This window comes from Columba livia, chromosome 1 (genome assembly GCF_036013475.1).
Source record: "Columba livia isolate bColLiv1 breed racing homer chromosome 1, bColLiv1.pat.W.v2, whole genome shotgun sequence".
Taxonomy (NCBI): domain Eukaryota; kingdom Metazoa; phylum Chordata; class Aves; order Columbiformes; family Columbidae; genus Columba; species Columba livia.
This window is the reverse complement of record NC_088602.1, coordinates 181,372,957-181,398,002: the sequence shown is the minus strand read 5'-3', so window position 1 is coordinate 181,398,002 and position 25,046 is coordinate 181,372,957. Positions and strand designations below refer to the sequence as shown.

General features: G+C 36.5%; 1 protein-coding gene across 50 annotated transcripts in view; it reads left to right on the top strand.

Annotated features, from left to right (window-relative positions):
• NRCAM (neuronal cell adhesion molecule) overlaps positions 1-25,046 on the top strand; it is a 155,026-nt gene that overhangs the window by 124,904 nt on the left and 5,076 nt on the right. For 12 of the 50 annotated variants that reach the window (XM_065048701.1, XM_065048698.1, XM_065048697.1 and 9 more), the window contains 2 exons: positions 14,732-14,863; positions 18,002-18,080. In XM_065048701.1, the coding sequence (XP_064904773.1) occupies positions 14,732-14,863; positions 18,002-18,080 (211 nt within the window). Of the gene's footprint in view, positions 1-821; positions 858-8,393; positions 8,460-8,961; positions 9,088-10,177; positions 10,331-14,731; positions 14,864-18,001; positions 18,081-19,845; positions 21,896-25,046 lie in introns of those variants that run through there. The other 38 variants (XM_065048659.1, XM_065048656.1, XM_065048660.1 and 35 more) reach the window with 17 other exon arrangements.

Genomic DNA, 25,046 nt, shown 5'->3' with positions numbered 1-25,046 from the left:
CATTTTAAGTGGTCTTCCTCCATTCACCTGTTCTGCTTCATTGACTTTCTCTGCTCACAGAGAACAATACTGAAATGGTGCAGCTTTATGGCTAGAGGAAATAATTTCTCTTTTGAAGTACACAGCAGCTTCTGTCAGGTCTAAACTTTTTTCACAGCTCTGGCAAAAACTGGGAGTTCAAAAAAGCTGCAGAAATAAATTTGTCATCTATGCTCCCAAGCAGCTGGTGACATTGTATATTTAAATACTCTTAAGTATATTGTTCAATCCAGTCACTACTGAGTTTTACATTTAGAGCCATTCTAGATCTCTGATTTTGACAGTTCTTTTGGTGAATATGTTATTTATTTAAATATGAAAGCTTAATCAAATAAGAGTAATTTAAAGCAGAGTGGAAGTTGGAAGGGAATGCCTCTTATGATTTTGCACATCTTAATATTAAAAGTGCATTTTTGTACCAGCTTTTCATGTGTTTTTGTGCTTTGTAAAATTATACCTTATTGGAATTGCCATAGATGATTTGATATGCAATGCAATTTCTCTATTAGTGTATTAAGTTTGCATATTAATTATGTTTATTTTAAATCATGAATCTTAACATGCATGAGCAATAAAATTTTGTAAATGCATGTGTATTAATTTTTGTCTTGTAATAGTCCGTCAGTGTTCAGCATAAGTGAATTGTTTCTAATTTATTTGAATTAATACATTTTACCTAGTCTGCATGCTTTCGTGGTTTATAATGAAATTATATATGTATGTTCCCTTTGGTGTTGTATCTAATTATATAGTGTTCCTATTCTTGTTTTCTTCCATTAAAGCTGGTATTCTCCGTCCTGCTGTAGGTGCAGGCAAAGGTAAAATAAAACTGCATGACTTGTTAATGTGTGGATTTTGCAGTGTTGCAAATGGGGAAAGTGCAGTGGTAAGGAGAGAAAATCTTGGACTACACATTGCTATACAACATATTAATCAGTGCTGGAAGAAAACATTTGTGGGTTTTGTTATTTTTTTCTTTTTTTAAAAAAGGAGTCCAGAATTAATACCTTTCATCTGTTTGTTTTGCCACACAGTTCCAGGAGAATTAATTAGCTTTGCTTCAGCAAAGTCTAATTATTTCTGAACATTTAACAGATATATGTCACTGTCATAAATATTCAGGATCCAGGTGCACTAGCACTGATTAGCTGGAGTAGAAAAACCAACCCTTTTGAACAGGAGATTTCTTTTTACTGCCTGTGCCATGTGCAATTTTTTGTTTTAAAAACGTAGGTGCGTTCTTGTTCTCACTGCTGATTAATGCTACCCATTTGATCACATTTATTTCGTTTGTAAGCCAACAGTGCATAGGAGACAGATGACTGACAATACCCTCTATATACTTCTCTGAGTATCAGACTGAAAATACAGGCAAATGGTTTCCTGCTGTCTTAGGTTCACAGATCTTGTGAGCGAATACTTGAGGGGATATTTCAGTGAGTGGAAAACATTACCTTCCTTATTTTTGAATTCAGTAGTATTTAGTTCTTCCTGACACAGTTCTTCTGTCAAACAACGTGTTCTTCACATTTTTGCACACAGTTTTTATGAATTTTGATAACTTTAGTGTCAGAAGCATAGATTGTCCTGAGGACTGTTAGGTAGCTGTAAGTCAGAAAGGTGTCTCTATACATATGTGTCATTATCAGATGTGTCATTAACACTAATGAACATCTGTGTTTTAGATTCTCAGACCATAAACATTCCGACTCAAACTCTGTGCATGAAATACCCAACATTTTTTACGAACTTGAAAGAGACAGCATAAATTGCTTTGCATAAATTTCCTTTCCACTTGATGATTAGGTGTTTTGAATGATAATAGCCATAAAAAAGAATCTCATTCACTCAGTCTAGTATAAATCAGACTATGTATATATGTATGCATGCATGCATTTATGCATATTATATATATATTTATATGTGTACATATAAGTATATTCTTATAGTTGCATTTCTGTTAAGCATATGGAGTTGTGGATTTATTTTAGTAACAAGTCTTTATTACTGGTTTCTAGTTTTTTTATAACTGAGAAGTCAGCACAGATTTGAACAACCAAACTGCTTTATAGTCCTGGTCATTAACAGCAGAAATGTAAATTAAGTTCTTATTATTTATAGCTAAGTATGAAAACTCATGCAAGAAAAAATGGATTCTCTGTGTGAAACTGAGGTCTAATTATAGCTGTATCACAGTCTGTGGCGAGCAGAAAGCGTCTTATTTGTAAGATCAGCTGGAGCAGCTCATATTTCAGAGCTGTCATCTCAGATTCTCTGAAAACTAAGCAGATGTCTTCGTTTGGTTCCATGTGTTTATGGTTTCAAAGTTTTCACATATTCCTGTAGCATCTATCTCTTACAATTGCAAAGAAAACTTTGGAACTGCAGACAGGATGGAACTAAAGCCATGACATCTGTTAGGACATCCGAGTTGCTACAGGTCTGAGATGAATGTTCTCAGTAGTTACTTACACTAACATGATTAACTGTTTTGCTACTGATCAGGGACTATGAGGAAGGAAAAGAAGGATCGTATTATCAAGATCAAGTGCCAAATTATTTGATCTCATGAGTAGGTGGATTTGGAAGACAGAAATACTCAGCCCATTCAAGAAGAAGGCACACCCAGCAGTGAATGTTTTACTCCTCCTTTAAGTGCAGGAGGGCCTATACATATCTACAGTGCTTACTAATGTGGACCCAAAGCCCAGCCAAGCAAAAGGGGAAATTTAGATACGCTGAACCTTTTTGTGATATATCAAAAACATCTCCGTTTTTCATTTTGAAGGGCAGAACTTTTACCAGAAAAATGTAATTATCCTTTCTCTTTCAATTTGAGCACATTCATCTTGGAAGTTAAGAAGACAAAGAAAAAAATAATTGTTTTTCTTCTTAGCAACCCATATTCTAAATGTGTCCAAAAACTGCATATGTAAAACATAATGTATTATACCCAGTATTAGATAAGCAGAATGCATGGATATTTTTGTATTGAAATATAATGACAGGTGTGAGGTAACAGATGTGAGAAAAATTGCCTAATAAGAACCTGATCATGTATAAAATCATCATAATAGCAGATGGAAAGTGACCCAGGCAATCACTGGAGTCAAGTGTTTTCTTCTCTTTTCCATTAGAAGTTTTAAATAACTGGACTGTAGAGGAAGGAAGAGAATACAAATTTGACTAGTGGTAGAAGTGGAAGTTATTGACACAGGGGCTTGTTATTGTGTTTATTGTAAGCTGAACTGCAGGGAATCGTGCTGTGTCATGTCAGTCTTTATATTTCACAAGCCATCTTGTTTCACTTTCCAGTTTCTTTTTGATTTAGTAAGCATTTCTTATTTAAAGGCAATGTCTTGTAGTCTGCATGCAGACAGACACTGGTAACTGGCAGTCCTGAACTGAAATTAAAATAAGGTGATGAGATCACAGTTACCTGTAATTGAAGCTAACAGTTTATGTCAGTGCGGTACCCAGTCTGGTCTGACTTCTTCATGTGAACTTCACATCTCGAGTATTGTTGACAGAAGCGCTTTTGCTACAATAGAGAAAAACAAGTAGTCTAGCCTCTGGGTTTGAAACTATTTTTTTCTAATTGAATCTCCAATATGTAGCTCTTCACTGTAGGCTAGAAGTCATGCTGGCTGGTGGGCGTCCAGAGAAGGGCCACAAAATTATCAAAGGTCTGGGAAGCTGCCATATGAGGAAAGGCTGAGAGAACTGGGCTTGTTCAGCCTTGAGAAAAGAAGGCTTAGGGGAGACCTTATCACTATGTTCCAGTAGCTAAAGGGTGGCTACAAAGAAGATGGAGACTCTCTTTTTACAAGGAGTCACATGGAAAAGACAAGGGGTAATGGCTACAAGTTACTCCTGGGGAGATTCTGATGGGACACAAGAGGGAAATTTTTCACAATGAGAACAATCAGCCAGTGGAATAATCTCCCCAGGGAAGTGGTGGATTTGCCAGCATTGGACACTTTTAAGATTCAGCTGGACAGGGTGCTGGGCCATCTTGTCTAGACTGTGCTTTTGGCAGGAAAGGTTGGACCAGCTGATCCTTGAGATTCCTTCCAACCTGGTATTCCATGATTCTGTGGTTTCCAACTGAGTTCATATCTCTGATCTCTCCATGGAAGACAGAATCATTTCAGTTTTCTTTGTTCTGTACAAAATGCTATTCTTTAAATAATTTTCCCTGCCCACCATCTGTTTCCCTCCGTCTTTGAATAACTTCACATTATGTCTCCATATTTTTTTGCTAACAAGTTCAAGCTGCTTTTTCTTTTCAAGTTGATTATAGCATTTTTGTGCTGCTCCTTCAGCCACCCGTCCCCCTGTGGAATTCTCCTGATATATCTATGTGATTGTCTCAGTACAGCTTGCTATGCAGAACCACTGTTTTGTCCTCTTTTAAGTCTACTGGGAATAATGATGATGCTTTGCATGCTAGAATAGAGAAAATTATGATTTTGCAGTGCAAAAATTCCTGCAAATACCCCTCACTTTATGGATGCCACACAAAATCTGTGCCACACTAAATGCTTATCAGTTAGATGATTTCTTGCATTTCTTAATCTTCTGTATTTCTTGCACTACAGGAATTCTCTTTCAGCGGCCTAAATAATCTTGACTAATGCCCATCTCTCACTGACAGAAATTAACTCCTACTGTTACACTAAGGCTTGAATTTCCTACTGTAAAAGTTGAAGGTTAAAAAGCAAACAAAAGCAAAATGCTTCTTTTACAGACTGTGGCTGAATCCATTACCTTTTTCCTTCATCTTCATTGAGGGAGGGTCCTTTGGATTTATTTTTCTCTTTATATCTTTGTTTTAACTAATTGTCTATGATATAGTGCTTTGCTTTTGTGCTTGGTTGTGCTTGTTTGGTTTTTGGTTTGTTTTTTTTTTTCCCCATTTGACACCAATCTTCAAATGTGTGCTTATCACTGCCATTTTTTTCCCGGAGATCTCATTAATCCCATGAAAATTGCTAAATTTTAGTCACTTTGGAGATTATTTAATGTCTTGTTCTGCTGAACTAAATCTTGAGAGAGAGTACCTGTTTGGTTGTTAAATTCCATTCATATCTCATGTCTTGTATTAAGTTCTATTGAATCTGCAGCCCAAGTGTAACTGTGTTAGTTGGAGGAACTGTGTTCCTGAAAGGCTGGAAGATTAAATACAACTCTACAAAAAACTCCACTAAAAAAGTGCAGGAATTATTTTGAAAACAAAGGAAAATTCTTCTTAGAGCCTAGGCCTCTTTCTCAACAATTGGCAAATGGTTTTATACTGTAGCTCGCTACAGGAATGAAACCATACTCAGAAGTGCCAGCTAAATTTTGCATCACATCAGCATGAATAAAAGAGCTTCATTTACTGGAAGGAGCTGAAAAAGAGTTGGTCTGTATAAAAACTAAGTTTTTAACAGCCCATTCCCATCAGTTTTAGAGCGATGCTTTTGTCAACACTGTTGTACTGCATCGAGCACGGTGCTCCCCTACCAAAAAAGCCCCACTCCCCAAAACAAAGCATTCTGCCCCCCTTTTCACCAACTGGCGCTTGCACACGTTGCGAGTTTCTGCCAGCTGACAATTAACACAGTTTGCATTTGTGGACTGTGCTGGGAAACATATTGAAGAACAAGAGGTTAATTATAATTAGAGGTGTGCTGATTGGGAAGACAAGAGTCTGGGTAGATTGGAGACAAGGTTTGAATGTTGTAGCTGCTTCAACTCCAGGCTTTCATCACCTCAGGATCCATCAGCCACCTTTTATCATCTTATGTGTGTATTCATGTTGCAAATGTGGCATATTTAACAGACTTAACTAAAACTTTCCAAGCCTGCTGGAAAATTAGATCAAGCAGTAGTGAAAAAGTGGAAGAATTACAAAGCTAATTATTTTGAAAATAAGTGTGCTACTGAACAAATTTCCTGGTGTGCTGTATTCAATAGCAAAAATACCAGAACTTAAATTGGACCAAATGCTACATATGGATAAATCTATACAAACAACTATTGGTAAGAATCAGATAAAAGTATATCTGATAAATGTAGGCATAAATCAGTCACTTGAGAGGATTTAGAAACTAAAAGACTGAGACAATGAATTTCAGAGCAAATTTAATTGTTATATACAGTGATATGAACAGAAAGACATTTACCAGATACCAGGTCTTTTATCTAGCAGGCAACTCTTTAATCAAATCAGACACTGGAAATTGGAGATGGAACACAAACAAACAAAAACAAACCAACCAACCAAACAAAACACCACACAAACACAAGATGGAGGTTTTATAGGAAAGGTGATTATCGAATTTGCTTAGTGGTATAGAAGCTGCCTGTCATCTGGAGTCTTTCACACAAGATAAGACAATTTTCTTCATCCCCAAGTGCTTGGGCATGAGGAGGGAGAAATTAATTGTAATTCTGAAGCATCTGTTTGCGAGAGTTTGAATTAGGCTGCTGCTAATAGTTTCTTCTGTGTTTAACACTGGTGACAAATATCAGTCATACGGCAGTGCTGCTGATTAGACATCTTTTGTGGAAGAGCAAAATCCAGGAAAATGTGGGTTTGGGAAAATATGATTTGATGAAACAAAACAAAGTTGTGTTTAGAATACAAACCAGTTGTTTTACAGGCACAGAACAAATGCTTCGATGCTGATTGTAACTAACACCTGTTCCTATGTGCAAAGGAGGAAGGAAGTTTATATATCCTGTCTCAGACTGTGCATATTTCTTAAATTAGAGCCTGCTATTCTTTCCTCTTGCTACCTTCAAGTGGCACAGAGAAGCAGAATCTAATCCCCTTGCATTACCATAGTGTATACAGTTACATGCTAGATTTCCTATAGTCAGCCCCAGCTCTGGCGTTTCTTAGTGGTTTTATTGTTGACTCGGCAACCTAGATGGTGCTTTCTTAATATTTTTTTTTAATCTGGTGCTTTCTATTTAATTTTGTTCGGGTGGTTTTAGCCAAGAAATAAATATATTCTTTATTATTTAAATCATATATTCCTTATTAATTTTGGTTGGTGAAAGAGAGTATATATATAATATATACGCAAAACTTACCTACAAATATATCAAATGTGGCAGTAATTAGTTTAATACAGATTGAAGAGTTGAATGAGTGCTACTGGAATAGAGTTCAGAATAAAAAAAAAATATGCAAGTATGGGGATAAAATGTCCAATATTGAGAAAATTTGTACTCTTTGAGAATACATTGTCAGGACTATTTGTATAACTTAGGTGTTTCTTAAAAATACTCAGAAACTCTAGTTTTCTAGACATGGGACTCATGTAATTTAGTCTGTTTTAGGGGCTTGTATACAGATTTATTTGTTTTACTATGCCAAAGCACACTATTTTATCTTTGAATCTATTTTGGAACATCTTCCAGTCAGCCATATGGACAAGGCCATCATGTTTTGAGAAGAAAATAATTGAAATACATTGGTAAAATCTGTGCAGCACCTCTTGCCTTGAGAACAGGCTTTTTCCCATTTCATTTTCTGGTGTAGGTAAAGCCATTGGAATTCTGCCATTTGTCTTTACTGAGGCCAGGTTTTTACCTCTGATGTTTCATGATCCTTTGGAAAGTATTTTTGATGTTGTTTCCAACAGAAAAGGTACTTTTAGCAAAACAGAAACGGAGTGAGGCATTTTCATTAAAAACTAATTTCACAGAGGATCTTCTTCCGTGTATCTGCACTATTATACTATTGGAAGTATTAAAATATATTTTTAATTAATAGCAGGCCAAAAAAAACCCCTGAAATATATGCCAATTTATAACAAGTATAACTGGAGAACAAATAATAAAGGTATGAGCAAAGAAGTGGCTAATTACAGGATGCTGACGAGAGAAGCACTTCTTTTCATAGATGTGGGCATTATGTGTATCTGTGAAAAGTGCTGCTGTCTAATGAGAATGTCAGCAGTAAGACACAATACCTTAAAACAAACAGCTTCTTGTGTTCCAGTGATTTGTGTCCTTCATACCAGAGTATTTCGATATTGGCTTTCCAATATCTGATGTGTAATGTTCCAGTGGCTAAAGGTGCCGTTAATCCATAATGTTAATGAAGCTAATTTCAGGAATGTTCTGTGAAAGTAAACTGTCAGTACACACATACATCAGTTTGTTTTCAAAAAAATGAATATAACTTAGCTGTTTCGTATTTTAATAAGTAAAACTAGTTGAATCCTGCATGAACATAGAGTGTGCACGTGTTATTTATTTAACAGGTAAGGTTTTACTGTATTATTTAAATGTTACTTTTTGATAACAAGTGTTTTTACTCTATTTTTTCTTTCCTACTATCTCTGATGGTGAAGGATATTCAGAAACTCTTTTTGCAACCTCCCCAGTCATGCACACTGTCCGTCCAACATTCTATAAGGGTATTGTCTTCCTTTTTTATCATTATGAATGCAATATAGACAAAATCCTATAAGGGCTTGTGGTTGAGGCATTTGCAGTCCCTTCAGTGACGCATGGCATAAAGGGAGGTGTGTCTCACCTCCATCCCTCCCTTCTCTCCTGCCGTTTCCCATCACCCTGACAATGTTCCCACTTCCCAGTGGGCTGCATTTTACTTTTAGATGAATAGTAATAATGTTTTCCAGAATTTTGGCAATTAGGTAATTTTAAGTATTTGGCAGTTTTTATGATACAAGGCCTGCTCAATACACTATGTAGATTTTGCTTTCAAATTTCATAGCGTAGTAACTGCCTGGGATTCATTTACCAAATACACTGATTTAGTCACTAGTTTCCATTAATGGAAACAATGACACACGTACTATACTTTCCCTGTGTATGGTCTAGATTAACTTAGTAGCTTCTTATTTTTGTATGAAGTCACAATTTCATATTCTTTGTTTTTTTCTATTGTGTATTCAGTGCAACCGCTTTATCCAAGGATCAGAAATGTTACAACAGCTGCTGCTGAGACCTATGCCAATATCAGTTGGGAGTATGAGGGACCAGATCATGCCAACTTTTATGTTGAATATGGTGTAGCAGGCAGTAAGAAGTCATTTCATTAAATTTTGATAAAGTGTTCAGATATATTTTAAAATATTTTTATAGTAAATGTAGTCCTAAATTGACCCAGTGTTAATGATAACTCTAAAATGTCTGGTAGAGTATTTTTTAAATTTGACTGGGAAGATCAAATAACTTTCAGTTTAACAAACATCAATGTGTAGCAGGTGTTTGATGTTTAGATAGAATATCAGCCTTTGTTCCTTTGTATTATTTTATAAATTCTTTTGGACATAAACTTCTAAAAATGTAGTTTGCATGAAGCTGTTTATCATGCAGTAATAACATGTGTAAAAATATGTTTACTTGCATTAAAATAGGACATAACAGTTTTCCTAAGTTATTCCAAATTCAGGAAAAAATAATAAATAATTAAGAGAGCCAATCAAAACAATATTCTTTGTTAAATTAAATCTTAAACTAAGTTATCAACCAATTTATGTACTTTTATTGGCATAAAAAACAATCTCTGATAATACCAGTAACAATTAAAACACGGATAATAAACCCAAGCTACTTTTATTCAAATACTCTGTCCTTCTAAAGTTATGACTAAAGATGACCTAACTGAAAATTGAAATGTAAATGCGTTTTTCTGGATATTGGTCGAAGAAGCAGCTGAGACTGTACTAGAAAAAGAGATAAGAGAATGATCAGGAAATACGATAGGTTCAGATTTTGAAGCAGAACTTGTGGACTAAAGTAAATATTGACTGAAACTACACAAGTGTAATTTAATTAAATTATTAAAATCTATTTTAATGTATTTTATAACTGCAAGTTCAATAAGCTTTTTAAAAACTAAATTAAAAGATTATTTCTCTAGTACAATGGAACAAATGTTAAGAATTGGTTTGTAATTCATGTACAATGTCTTCTTCAATATATTGCATGCAATATATTATTTGAAGTCACAATTTTATATGATTTTATTATTTGTTGAGAGGATAGGGGGTTTTTTTCAGCCAATCCATAATTTAGTCAAGTAACTTGATAGTTTTTTGTCTAGAAACTTTCAGTAATACAGATAAAATTAAAATTCCAATATGTTGTTTTCCTAAAATTTTTGTAGGCAAAGAAGATTGGAAAAAAGAAATTGTAAATGGTTCTCGAAGCTTCTTTGTGTTAAAGGGTTTAACTCCAGGAACAGCGTATAAAGTCCGGGTTGGTGCTGAGGGCCTGTTTGGTTTTAGGAGTTCAGAGGATGTGTTTGAGACAGGTCCAGGTGAGGCACACGTACCACTTCTGTCTCCTAGTCAGAATCCTGCTAGATCGAGTGCTGCAAAGTTAAACTGCTTCTAGCTAAGAGATGTTGTAGCTAGCATCTGTGCATGTTCTTCTTTTAGAGCAATGTTGAATTGTTTTATAAACTCCTCGATTATGCTAGCACATTTATTATGTAGATTATGAATGTTTCCATCCTTTCAGTTCACTCTCCTTGTCTGTTTATATTAGGAGCAAGATACTCACTGCTCACACTCCATCTGTGTGCTGTGCACTGAAGATGACCTGTTTCATTTATTTCTAATTAATATAATTAGATGGCTCTATTTAAATAATGTGTATTTTAGTAGAGCCAAGTACATACTTTTAGAGCTAACAGTCTGTATACAATCAGTTTTAATACAAAAACTTAAATGCTTGCATAATCAGAAGTGCAGATTCAATTTGATGTCTAATGTAATATCTATTTATACCAGTGTTAAGAGATTCCTACTTGTAAATATTTGTTTTCCTGTCATATGCTGGTGTTGTATAGATTTTGATGTCACAACTATATCCCGTGAATCAGTGAGGCTGTTGTGTTCCTTATGTACCTATTTCAATCATATTTCTTCATCAGCAAATCTCTAATGCTTGTTCATTTAACTCAGAGAAGCGGCTTTATGGGAAGTTTTTTGGTCTTATGCTGAATATGTCATTGCCATCACAGCATGTTCTTGGTCAGCTGTTATTATTTATTGTGTATTTACTAGCCACTTCTGCTCATTCCAACCATTTTGATCAGTGCACAGTTATTTGGCAGTAGCCTCACCAACTCCAGGATGTTATGATTTAAGAAAGTAGTCTAAATATTAAAATATGCTTGAACAATATGTAACAATTGTCAGACAACAAAGTAAATATTGAATATGCCTGTTTGAAAGTGAGCGCTTTCTAAAATCATAATTTTTGCTTTGTTTTCTTCCATTTCTGTTCACAGTTCATCATGTTGCAGGAAAGCTTTGAAAACATGGTGCTGAATAACAGTGCCAAGCAAATATGCACAGGCTAAACACAGAGGTTATTTATGCCAGAGACAGCTAGTAGTATAAAAGCAGATATGTAAAATTTTATGCGAATACACATCCAAAGCCTAAAGCAGCAGTAATGTAAGCATCAAGACTAGAATGCAATTCAAAACAAGCTGAATGGAAACCTTCCTAAAAGCGTCATTCTGCACAAAAATACTGAGCCAGTAGATAAGGAATTGTGCACATACCCAGTCACCTTGGCTCATGTTCTTGAGTAGTTAAGGAAGAAGGGAATTTTAAGGCACCCTTTTGTGCTTCTAGATAAAGGAAAGGTTCAGTGTCCAGCATTAAATTGTACACGTAGCCTATTTCTTACAGAAAAATGTTGCGTCCCACTGTCTTCAGCTTCGATCAAAGCTTTTGAACAGTGCAAAAAATGAAGTGGACAAAGAGGAAAATATTGGAATATGCAATAAGGCCTTAATTAGGATTGAAAGTGCGATATTTCATATATGAGGTGCTTGCCACATTTTTTGATTTAACAAGCATTCCTCTATAGCAGGGCTGTCAAACTCATTTTCTCCAGGGAGGCACATCCGTAGTTACATTTATACAGTCTTAAAATTACATTCGCCCCTTTGAAGGCAACTGTGAGACTGATGTGGTCCCCAGTGAAGATGAGTTTGACACCCCTGCTATAGAGCATCTTCATAGGGTGCATGTTTATCTTCTTTAACATACCGTTACAATGTATTGCATTGATTCCTGCACTAGAAGTGCACCAAGAGTGAATGTCTTTCTGCCTGAAGCAGATAATTTGCTTTATGTAAGCAAGAAATGTGCCATTTTTAAAGTTGCACTGAGATTTAGAAACGCTTTCTTACTGGATACACAATAAGTTAAAGAATACAGGAAACTGCATAAGTAAGTTTTCCTCTTTACTCTCTCCCATCTATCTCATATTTTTATGCATGAGTTGTTTTGCTTGATGCTATTCCTTACTACATTTGAATGTTAAATGTGCTTTTGCATTGTGTTACAGTTTGTATTATACAACCTTTAATGCCTTATTTTAAATGCATATGTGCAAAAGTCAAAATAATTATAATCTTAATGTGGAAACAAAAATTTGTTTTAGTTTGATTTATAGTTCAGAGGAAGATTTCTTTTGAGATTTTGCTTTTGAAGACTGCCACATATATATTTATATTTTTATATTTATTTATGGTGCATAAAGTATAAATATAATCTATAGAGAAAAGTTACTTATATCTATATAACGTGTAGAATTTTTTATGCAAAAATAGTTTAAATTGGTGTGCACAGAAGAAACAGTCATTTTCTAAAATGCCAGAAAGCATAATTTTAAGCAATGGCTGGGAAATCTAATCATAACTCCACAATAACCAGGCACATTCATTCATTGATCTTTTTAAATGAAAATCAAGTCATAACTTTGCCTAGTAAAACCAAAAAGAGGGAGCAAAATTTAGAGTTTTTTTAGCCTAGTACTTCTAAAGTGGAATACACACTGGTCTTCCATATGGAATGGAGGGCAGATACTGTCCCCAGACATCAGAGGCACATCTGACCATTGAGAGCTGATGCTTTCAAGCTCACTGTCTCAGCCTTTGGCTTAACTGATAAATAACATTGAGACAATGGCTTGAATTCTGGCATGTAACTGAATACTGTTACTTTTTGTTAGTGTGCCTGCCATTCTACTGCAGTCCCTTGTCAGCTAGCTGTCTGCCCAGCAAGGCTCAGATGTTCTTCAAAGGACAGCACCAGCACAGGACACTTGTCATCCAGTGTGTTTTGTAAGGGGAAGAGTTTATGCCGTATCTCCTGGAATTATGAATAGAAAAGTCAATGGTCCATTGAAACAGAACCTCTCTGATGTGTTCTTATGAGCCTTCCTGTATAGACATATCTTCTCTATGGAGAGATGGAAATCTTTATGGGGCTCTGGGACTTTCATATTTCTGTGTGTGAAGCTATTAGTGCATTGTGTCCTCCACTTCACTGGAAGCAACTCTGCGGACCTTCCCTGGTAGAAATGTGTGAAATGTGTTGTGCCACGAGAGCTGATGCACTCACAGCATCCAAACAAAGAGACTGACTGAAGGTCTGAAGTATAATCTTGTCGTAGTGTGAAGTGTCTGCTGAGCTGAGATCATTATTAAAATCCTAGGTAACTTACTGGCTGTGAGTAATCCAAAACCTTATCTCATGAATCCAGAAAAAACAGCAAATACTGAGCCAAAATGCCATATGAGTTACACATGGGAAGTGTTTTGCATGTGACTTTCCTTATTCATGTGGGAAGGTGACCTTTGTCTCTGCTTCCCAAACAGAGGGAGGTCTACTGGGCAACTCCTTCTACAGTTTCAGACTCTTGAGTTTTGGGGCTGGAGGAGAAGGTGAAGGATGAACAAGATAGGTTTGGATGGATGTCCATATTCCTCCCCTTCATGTCTTCTGTCTGTAGCACACATTCCTAGCTCCTCTCACCGTTCCCGCTTTCTCCCAACAGCAAATTCTAAGGCCAGTTGCCTGTAGCGTGTTTCCAAACGGGAGGAGAAAATAAGCTTCACCAAGAAAATCCTCCTACTGTGTTGGAGACCAGTAGGAGGGATCTGACCCCCAGGCTGCATGGATAATTCCTGTCCTTATCAGTGACTGTGTTGTTTCCTGTGTAGTTTGCTTATCATTTACATTATCCTCCAGCTTGAGTCAGCATTTGGAAAGATAAAGTGCCAAGGAAAGGCTTCCCAATTGCATTGTGTTAAGTCCTCACTAATGCTAAATCATGGCAATCAGGATAAATTGTAGGATGAGGTAAAGGTTTGAGGAGAAGAAGAAAACATGATGCTTAATAAGGCTTTAAAGGATGGTTCATTGTTGATTTTCAGTTGAAATTGAACATTAAGGTCTTGAATGACCCATCTGTTTCCCCATTTCAGACTAATAGGAGTGCATTAGGTAATGAGTATTGGCATTTTATTCATTTTGAGAATGTAATTGACATCTTTCTGTGAATTACAATTTGTGATTTCATTTCAGTAGCTTAATGTAAAATGGTTGAGAATATTTTTGAGGTTTTTTGAAAAGCAACATAGTATGTGCACAGGTTTTTCGAAGTAGTTGCTAAGCTTAAATGTTGGCAGAATCTTACCTACTCAAAAGTATGTTCTATGCACATGTACTTGGAAACATTTTAAATAATGAAAATATTCATGAAATATAGTATTATTGATTTTCTTAATACTAATTTTACAGTGAATATTGTTCCTTAATTAATGAACAATGTATATTGGCTATTATTCACTTGAATTAGCATAGCATTTTAATGCAGCAAAGCATCTCATTTTTCTTCTTTTGTTCTCTAGCAATGGCAAGTCGGCAGGTAGACATCGCTACTCAAGGATGGTTCATTGGTCTTATGTGTGCTGTTGCTCTTCTGATCTTGATTTTACTGATTGTTTGCTTCATAAGGAGGAATAAAGGTGGCAAATATCCAGGTATGATATGTAACGGTGAGAGTAAAAATCATCTCTCTGTAATCCATTAAGACAGATTTCAGGTTTACTGGAGAAATAACATTAGCAGCTTGTTTACATTTACATTGTATATATGGTGAATCAATATTATCATTTGGTAGGCTTGTCAGGAGCAATCTGCCTGTTGGTAGAAAACCTCAATCCACTTAAACGTAAGAAAAATATCTCCTTCTTTCCTGGAGGGTTGTATTACCACATTAGCAGTCCAGAGAGATTTGAGCTTTGTTTGAAATTCCTGGTCCTCCTGCCCCGCTATTCTGAAGTGTAATACAGATAGATTTTATCCACTAAAATGAGCTGAGTTAGAATTTAATTGGTCAGAAAGTGTGGAAACGTATACAAGATCAGAGCGCCTGTGTTACTTTAATGTACTGGGAATACATTTCAAAGGGCAAAACCCTTCATACATTATTTTGTTTCAAATACGTTACCCTCCTCAGAATCTCTCTTATCTTCAGCCTCTGTATTCTTGCAGCCAAATTAGGAGTTTTTGTCCTTTAGTTAGGCTGTTTTTTCTTCTACAAGTTTTTCTTCATAAGAGTTTTTCTTTTTTAGGCTTTTTCTTTTTTAGTATTTGGAATGGTAAAGTATATTTTATAATTTGTAATTAAAATTAGAACTATACAACATACTATCTTCTACCAAAACTCTCTTTTCTCTAGGTGTACTTATTATAAAAGGCGTATGTGTGTGTATGCATGTGTATATGTGTCTTATATATGTATTTCCCCAGTCTCATTATGGAGTAGGTCTATAGACTTAAAGCTCTCTTGGAAAGGATAGTGGCAACCAGTTTGCCTAGAACAGTAGCGTGACCCGATAGGATCCCAGAGCAGCTGTGAGCTATGAGTGGATATGAATGGACTTTAACTGGGCATCGAAGGATAATTTGATTTATTTTTTCTCTCCTAGCTACAACAGAAAGTACAATTGTTAGGTTTCAAGTAAAATCTTGATTTCAGGAAAAAATTCTGTCCTGTATTACAGACTCCAAAGGTTTGGAAATTATATAAATATCCAGACTCCAGAATGCTTATTTAAAGTCAGATCAAACTTCTTTAAGTTCATATTGTTCTTTTGGACTTGAAAAAGATGACTGCACTTACAAAAGTAGAAAAAAGAATGTTTTGATTTCTCCCTCTTGTGACCAGCACACTTCTGAAAACTAGTGTCAGTGAATTTTTCAAACTTTTCTTATTCATAGGCAAATATTTTACAACTGAACTCAGCATAATCTCTAAGTAGATAAAATCACCTTAGTAAGTACAAGGATCCTACTCTGCCCAGTCCAACTATTAAATTGTTTTATGGAAACAGAAAAGATTGGTAGCGACAGCAAAAATGAAGAAAGAGAAGCTTCTGCCCATGAAGAAAAGACATGATTAAGGAACGCAGTGTTATATGCGAGTTGAATGACAGGCTGAAGATACCATCTTAGGCTTTTTCTTAATATTTGGATTTTTTAAAGAGAAATGAGATTACAGAGGATACAGGAACAGTGACTCTTAGTGGAGGGAACTGAGAAAAGAGAAGGAAAATTACAAGGATGAAACAAGTGAAGTGATGAAACTGAAAAGAATAGGGAAGATTCAGAGTAACCCACCATCTAGGAGGGAATAAAACACACTTTGTGTAAAAGCGTAGAAGGCAACTGGATGCGAAAGTTGTCATTACTTTGTGGGCATCCCTGCTATGCCCTTCTTTCCCTGCTTCTGCAGCATTACTGTAATAGAAGTAAGGTATTAGTTTTTTAATGCACATATGCATACACATATACACACGAACATGTATAAAATGCTATCCATTGAGTAGATATGGTAGACTTTGGCTGTATACAAGATTTACAGATTCAGTATGTTTATAGAAGTGACTCTAGAGCTATTATAATTGTATTTCTTGTGTCATTGGAAATGTACTGTTCCACAGATAGTGACAAATGCAAAGCATGCATTTATTAACTCTTTTTTTTGTCATAATTTTAGCATGTCCTCTTGAGATTGCCTATGGTTTGAAAAAGTAATAAATTATTGCTGTATGAAATTATAGCAGGCAAATGGATTTCAAGGTGTTACGCATTGTTGTAATTATAGACTTAGAAAATACTGTCAGGAATGATTCATATCATCTTAAATAACAGCATAAAATTAATGATGTACAAATTAAGTGTGGAAATTACCAGAGTAAAAGATAAGAGGTTGTATATTGGATTATATAACTGTGTCTGCTAAACAAGAGAAAGGTTTACGTAGGCACCAGAAAAACAGAAATGGAAATGTAAAGGGAAGAACCATGAAGATAATTCTAGAAGTCAGTATTTTATTTCACTCTGTCAACCATCTTAACTTATAGGAATATATGTCTTCTATAAACATCTGTTATCTCACGTGCTAGTGGTTTTCTGTGTCAAACGCCACAATGCTACATAGGTTTTTTTATAGGGACAAGTTACATGCATGAATTTATTTTCAACAGTGAATGATGACTAAACCTATAACAAGGATAAATTTACGTTGTGGTGTGGGTGGTTTTGTTTTGCTTTTGATCATGTTATAGAAAAGAAGAAATTAACAGACCGTACCTATTTTTCCAATATTAATAATTCTTGAAATACTAATTCAAATTCCCTGGAAATGAAAGCATAAAGTGTACAAACTGACAGTGAACTGAAGTGATTCTGATTCAGTTTTATCAGTCAGTTGAAAGGAATATCAAGAGGAAAATGGAGCATGGATAAATAAAACTAAATTACTCACATTTCAATAAATAGCTCTATTAGTAATGTAAGTTAAGAAAGTGTTTTAGTAAGATTAAAAGAAAAAAAAACCTTTCTCTTCAGTGCTGGAAATGAAAGGAAGAAAAACTTTTACTAATGCAGAATGGCATATGGTATTTTGTACTTGAATGAAAATTAAATTCTGTGACTAATGAACAGATCTTTTCCTACAAAAGAAAAGAAACTTAGCAGCCTAAGGCCTCAGTTCAAAAAATGATTTTTACTCAAACCAAGCTCCTGCCAATGTGATCAGTTTGAGAAATTCAGGGCTTAAAGTTTCTCATCTTGCAGTTTAGTGATAAAAATTACTATTTCCAATATTTTAGTGAAGGAAAAGGAGGATGCACATGCTGATCCAGAAATACAACCTATGAAGGAAGATGATGGAACATTTGGTGAATACAGGTGAGCAACTGATGTGGTTTGTCCTGTTCACTGCTCATATCACATACATACTGCATATAATATCATACTTATTAATTCTAAACTAACTTTTTTTCCCGGTTGTGTTGTGTAGTATTATAGGTAGCATTTGAACAGCACCATTAGAAAAAAAATTAAACATCCAAACTTAGAATAACCCATTCACTAATGCAAGGTGAAATCCGGATTCAAACACAATTATCTCATAGTGAAGAATCTTTGTTTATGAATCCGTCTTTCAGAAAGGTGAAATACCAGGTACAACGTCCTTTCAGTTAGGGCACATTTAGCATTATGGTTTTTGAAAATACATTTCTAATTGGAGCCTAATAAAGACAATCTGGTGTTACATCAGCTGGAAAAGAAATGCATTTTAAAATGGCTGCCAGTACTAACACCTAATTCAATAACAAGCAAGTGATGTTGGACACAGAGGTGAAGGAATATCCTACAAGAAAAAACAAATTTTCCTTTCACGTATTTCAGTACAAGACGATAGCAAGCAGCTTCAAAGCGTGCAACACACCTCGTTTTCCTGTCTCTCTTCCTTATTGAAAATGTAGTCTAGCTGAATCTTCTGGCATGATGAAAAGCATGCCTTGGCAAGTCTGTTCATATAACAATTACGATTATAGCTTATTAAATAAGCAGCATTGTATTTGTTGGGTTTTGATTAGTACAGAAAATAATATTATTTTCTGAATATGTCAGTACCTATATGCTTTACATAGGTGGTATAATAGACTTCACAGTGCCTTCCTGTGTCAAAACCATTGTAAAAGCCTTTTATTATTTTAAAGATGTGACGTTTACAGTCATACATGGAAAAAGACATTTTTTCAAGGATCCACTCTGTTGCCATAGCTTCTTGATCTGACTGGAACAGATTTACAGTTCTGAATGCCAAAGAGCAGTTTCTGTTTATTCTTCCTGGATTTAAAACCAATGTAATACTCTGTTCTTAGATTAGTGAGTTCAGCATAGTATTTTTTTACAGCATTAAGTGTATATGGATTAATTAAATTCAACTGATAAAAGTGTGAAGCAATGTTTGGAAGCAGATGTAAATAAGTACTGTATAAGTTTTTGTAGGCAGTCCAGTTTGTGTCCTCATTTATTGCTCCTCTGTTTGTCAATACTTGGAACTTTCAGCAGCAGAAACTGACCTTTGTACATAATCATACAAATTATGTGACCTCAATATGTGTTTCCCCATGCCTAGAATAAAACTATTCAAGTCAGCTTTCATGTGTAACCTTTAGCAAGATTTGAATTTATGTCTCCATATTTAAGTGTCTTGAGTTAATCTATAGAATCATCTAGTGCTTTGTTAAATTATTTTGTAGTGCATTCATCCACCTCACGTCTGGGGAATATGGACAGATGCATGCCAAGCTTTCAGACTTGTTCACATGAAAGAGCTTATCCCATTTACCATGCAAAAACTCCGTTCTAAAATGTATTTCTGTGTAATTAGTCTATATTGGGCTTTCCTCTTTTTTCCTTAGAGACAGGGCAGCAGCAGCAACCAGTCAGATTACAGAAGATATCTTGGCACCTTCTCTGCAGCCCAGCATCACTGCAGTCACTCAGTTCCCAGTTTGTCTGCCTCACATGGCACTGGTCATGATGAGGAAAAAAAAGGGTATAGGGTTTCCATTGAAAAAGAAAAAAAAAGAAAAAAAAAAAAAGTAATTTTTGAACGAACTAGGAATTCGAGTATTTAGAACTTTTTTCATCACTTCAGGTCCATGTCTGCTTGGACAGGAAAGAAACTGGACAAGGAAAAGAAAAGAAAAGGTAGCTGTGCCAATTCTCCTGAAGCAGACCCTGACTTTACCAAAGCAAAGTCTGTGAGATCTGACAGATCCAACTTCTTCAGAAGGTCAGGGGATCAATACTCCAGCACCAGATCAGAGACCTCCTACACCAGGAGGAGGGCTAGGCAGTTTGCAGAGCTTACAAGGGTTAGTTCTGTCTCTGCTTCCCTCTGCCAAGAGGAAAAGGGGTCAGATGGATGGAAGTACAGGCATGGCTCTAGACATCATGCTTCTGAGCAACATATAATGGGGTCAGAGGAGGGCTCAGATTCTCAGGCAGGACAACCGTCCCCACTCCAGCAACCCCTCAGCTGCAACTCAGTTCGTGGCTCACTGGCAAGGCAGCATTCTTCTCTCCAGCACTGGTTCAGCCAGACCCCAGACTGCAGCTCAGATTCAGAGGACACTCAGGGCTCCTACCACAGGAAAGTAAGACCTTCTACTGCTCACTTCTCTGAATCTGAAAAGAATTCATTAATGAAATCTGTAATTTTGCCTGAGCTAGCTACTGTCTTAAAGGATGCTTTAACAGCAGCCAGAAAAAATATAACTTCTGTGGCACAGACAAGGTCTCATCCAGAAAAGCACCCCAGGGTGCCAGTTACAGAAGTTCCAGTGGCTCCTCTAGAAGCAACTGGGAGCTCTTCCCAAACGTCTGACCATATGGACAGTTCAAAAGATCAAACAGCTTCTGGGAAGGAAAAATCTGAGGCTGCCAAAGCATTTGAGGTTGACTCATCCATTGGAGATGGGGAGGTGTCATCTGAATCCCCTACAGAAGACCAAGAAGGACCAGATCCTCTCCGTAAGTTTGACATGGCAAATCAGAATTATCTGTTCAAGCACATAAAGAGAGCGCTGATGCTAAAATATCCCAAATCTGAATGTGTTTCAGAAGAACTGCCTGTCTGCTCTGAAGAAGGTGAGGTAGATAATGCGCTTCCTGTCCATTCAGCAGTGGAGGACCTTGTCTGTAGGATTTGGGGTAATCCTGAAGCAAAGCATGAAGCCCCAGCAATCCTACGTAAGCTCTATCCTCTCCCAGTGGATAAAGCTGCTTTGTGGGGGACCTTGCCTCAGGTAGACAGGGCATTGGTTACTGGTGATTCCATACTATCAGTGCCTGCTAATAAAGATGCTCTCCCTAAAGATCCTACCGATAGAAAGGTTGAGGAAGCAATTAAAAGATCTTTCAAGCTAGTTGCCGCCCAGCTTGGAGTAGCTATCTACTGCACTTACGCTTCTAGAGCGTTACTAATATGGTTGGAGGAAGAACAAGCCAGATTCCAAAAGAAATGGGTCCCATCTGGTGCCGTGCAGAGGAAACGCAGGCTGTGTAAAATTGCAGCTAATTTTATCCACGATGCAGCTGAGGATTCTCTGAGACTCACCGTTAAAAATATGGCATGCCTCACTGTAGCCTGGAGAGCTATATGGCTACGTCCTTGGACCTCATTGCTAGATCTGAAATGTAAACTGCTGTCTTTACCATACACGGGTGGCAAGCTGTTTGGTGAATCCTTGGTTCAGATCATGAAGGGTTTCTCAGAACACAAACACTCCTTACGTCAGCTGAAAAAAAGGAGCTCTGTTGGAAGCTCTTCCCTTTCTTATCCTCACAAGTGTCTGAGCTCCTTCCGTTCTCCTCCGAAGTTTAAAGGAGGGAAGGGAAAGTATAAGGTCTCACAATCATTTCATGCCAAGTATGAAAGGACATCTGACTTCCACAGAGACATCAGACCATCAAGAGGAACTTTCTGAGAACATAAACTTGCTTCCTCCTTTCTCAGGAAGTGGGAACAGTGAAAGACTTGGAAATTTATACTGATTACACTTCAATAATTCTGAACAAGTAAGCCTAGTGCTTAGGAAAGTAGTTGTTTCAAAATAACATGTAAATTATTAAATTACGTAAATCTTAATTACTAATTGACATCTTCTATAGAAGTCATAGCTCTCAATTTTAGGGGAGGTTTTTGTCACATTCAGTTTCCAGGCTTCCCTGTATTCTTGGGATGGTTTGGGCTTGCGCAGTGTTTTGCACTCTTCAACTTCATTTAAGGGAGTACTTTCTGCACAACCTGCCAACACTGGATTTTCCTGCCATATCAATCTAATGAAGGAAATAACGCAGGTGGTTCAGGACCCACATAATGATGGGGTACACAATGTTACTGTGACTGGAGACAGACCTGCACCTTTACACAATAAGGGGAAATTGTACCTCTGTGGCAAACGGATTGCACTACAGTCCCAGTGGTTTCCTGAGTTGTAGAAGACTGTGGACAGTCAGTGCTTACACCAAGAAACTGCAAGAAATATAAGAAGTATCAGAAATGTGTGGTTCTTTATATTTAAAGCCTACCTAGAGACCCTGTTCAGGTCAGTATAGACATACAAAGCAGCCTAAATTTCCATCCTGGACCCTAAATGAAGAGAAATTAAGAAGTTATGTCATCTACAGACCTGCGGATTCATGGGTAGGGAGAGACTGCAAGCATTCACTTCTTAGTTAATGTCACGGGAAGTCAGAAAGCCTGGCATCTCCTTGAAGTCTGCAAAATGTTCTTAGGAAGTTTCAAAAAGGACAAGGCAACTACAGCAGCAGGACTGCTAGTGATGCTATGCAGGATGTCCGCACATTTTGTTGGATTATTTTGCCTCTTCAACATTTTGACACATTATTTTTCCTGGAAATTCTTGGATACGCTATGAGAAGCTTTCTGGAAATGATTGGTGGAGAGTTCTGAGATTGCTAGATAATATATTACTCTTCCTTCTTGTTCTGGGTTGATTAATGATGAGGATATAGTCTGTAACAACTACAATAGTATTTTTTTTCTCTTGTAGTTATTCAAGTTTTATTGCACCTTAGGTGTGTTTCCAGGGGGACCTAACAATGATTTGTGGCTCAGCACCATAATTCTAAACTTAGTCCCTTCTAGCAGAAGAGGTGAAGTAAGTTACTGGACTGCCTGAAGAATTTTGTCTCTGAATAGTCTGAATGGATTTGGCAGTGGTCTTATGGTGTCCTCACTGACACACGTGCTTTCTTTGATAGTTCTTATTTTAGTTCTTGAACATCTGTGTCGCTACTTTTTAAATCAGTGCTTTGATTTCCCTTTGTATAATTTTCCACCAGAAACAGCAAAGGTGCGAAGTTTGATGAAATGTCTCTCAAGCAGATTTTTCTTTAAAATTTTCACAAGGAGTAAGTCAGGTTCTTTGACTAACAACTGTTTTTTCAACCCATTGTCATTTAAAGCCAGAGCTTAATCTCCCATTTTTTTCCAGCTTCTGCCAGGATTGAGTACTGAGTATTAGAGAGGTGCTAAAGAAAATCTACTCAGAAAACTAATGTAGATGTGCTTATGTCTTAGCTAGATTAGAAACAGCAAAATGTTTTGAAGTCTGGATTGATACAAGTGCATAAGTGTACAGGGAAAGCTTTTTGCATCTGCATGGTCCTAGCAATTTAGGAGCATGAGCAGAATCCCAGTAGATATTGGGGCCAAGATTCTCCTGGATGGTGCAGGGAAGCCACAGTGTATGGTACTTCTGCGGCTTTACGTGACTCCTTATACTTAAACATTTCTGGGCCGTTGACCTGAAGACGCAGAAAAGGAATTTACTGCAAACAGTTCTCATCTTCTGCATCATCTTTCTGCAAAGCCCAGAGTGCTTTACCCATTTTGTTTGTTTTATGTTGCCTTTCACCTGACAGTTGTGTTATAAGGAAAAGTAGTATATCGCTAACCATATATTGAGTCTTTTTGCATGTCTATGAATGTGGCAAAGTTTAGCGGGAACTAGTTGCCTGCTGGACTGCAGAGGCATCGTAAAACTGTCTGCCCCATTCTGACTGGTTGCTGCATGTGCCCATATCTAAGGAAGAAAAATGGAAAAGTTGAAAGAAGAAAGGACATTTCAAGGTACATATTTCTTTCAATAACTGATGAGCTTGTGAAATAGAAGGTTTTGATTTTTTAAAAAAACAAGATTTTACTTTGCACTTACACATGTTACTGTCACCTCCCTCATTCTTATATGTCTTAATCATTATCTGAAAGTTTGGTATGTTTTTCATTTAACTAAGAAGAAAAAGAAATGTATTAATATATTAGCAATCGTTTATGAAAAATATTTAAATCATGCTTTTAGGGTATGCTTTAATCTTAAATACTGCTCTTACTAAAAGGGCAAGAAATGTGTATGGTACATACCAGTACTTACCAAAATAACTGGTACCTATTAGTCTTCATTGATAAACTTTCATCGTTAAAAAGCTACAAGTATAGACTTTATTTGTAAGACAGCAAATAGTAAAAGTATCACTACTCTTAACTTCCATGGCTGTCTGAACTAAATATAGAATTCATACCCACTTCTTGTTTTGTTCCCTCACAGAACTTCTTGTCTCACTGTTAATTGTATGCTCTGTATACATGACACTTTTGAAAAACTTCTTCAGTTTTCCCCTCTAATTTTAGTCAAGCCAATTTGCATTTTATTCTTTATTTCACAATATTGCACTAGGTAAGCATAAAAGTCAGCAAGGAAAACAAACAAAAACTGAAATTATGACCTATCCTGGTCACATTTTGGAATAGTTTTGTGAACAATCATAAGCAAGATTAGCAAATCTTGCAGATACTGTATCAAAATTTATGGCTTTAACAAGTTTTTGCAATATAGTGTTATATATTCTACAACCGAAAGTGTTCTATAGCTCTTTGGGCATCCATATTCATAATGCAATTCAGCAGCTTTTGCCGTTTGCTTCTTGGCAGCAAACAGAAAATACATTCATTTCCCCAGAGCACCAGGCTCCCTTCTCTGTTTTGCACCCCCACGGGTACTAAAGTGCTGTCCAAAACATCGATGTCTTCACTTTTTTTATCTCTCTCCTGCTTGCTGTTTTGGTGGTTTCATTCCTCAGTTTCTTTCCCTTCCACCCAAGACATTCTGTTCATCTAATACAAGAGTCATAATCCAGTTTGATAAAGAATAAATGGTACCATGGCATATTTTTCCTTTTCCTGAACAAGGAGTGGAAAGCACCCTGGATTATCCCCCATCTTTTTCCACTGCCAGAGTCTTGGCAGAACTTCTTTCTGGACTTGTGTAG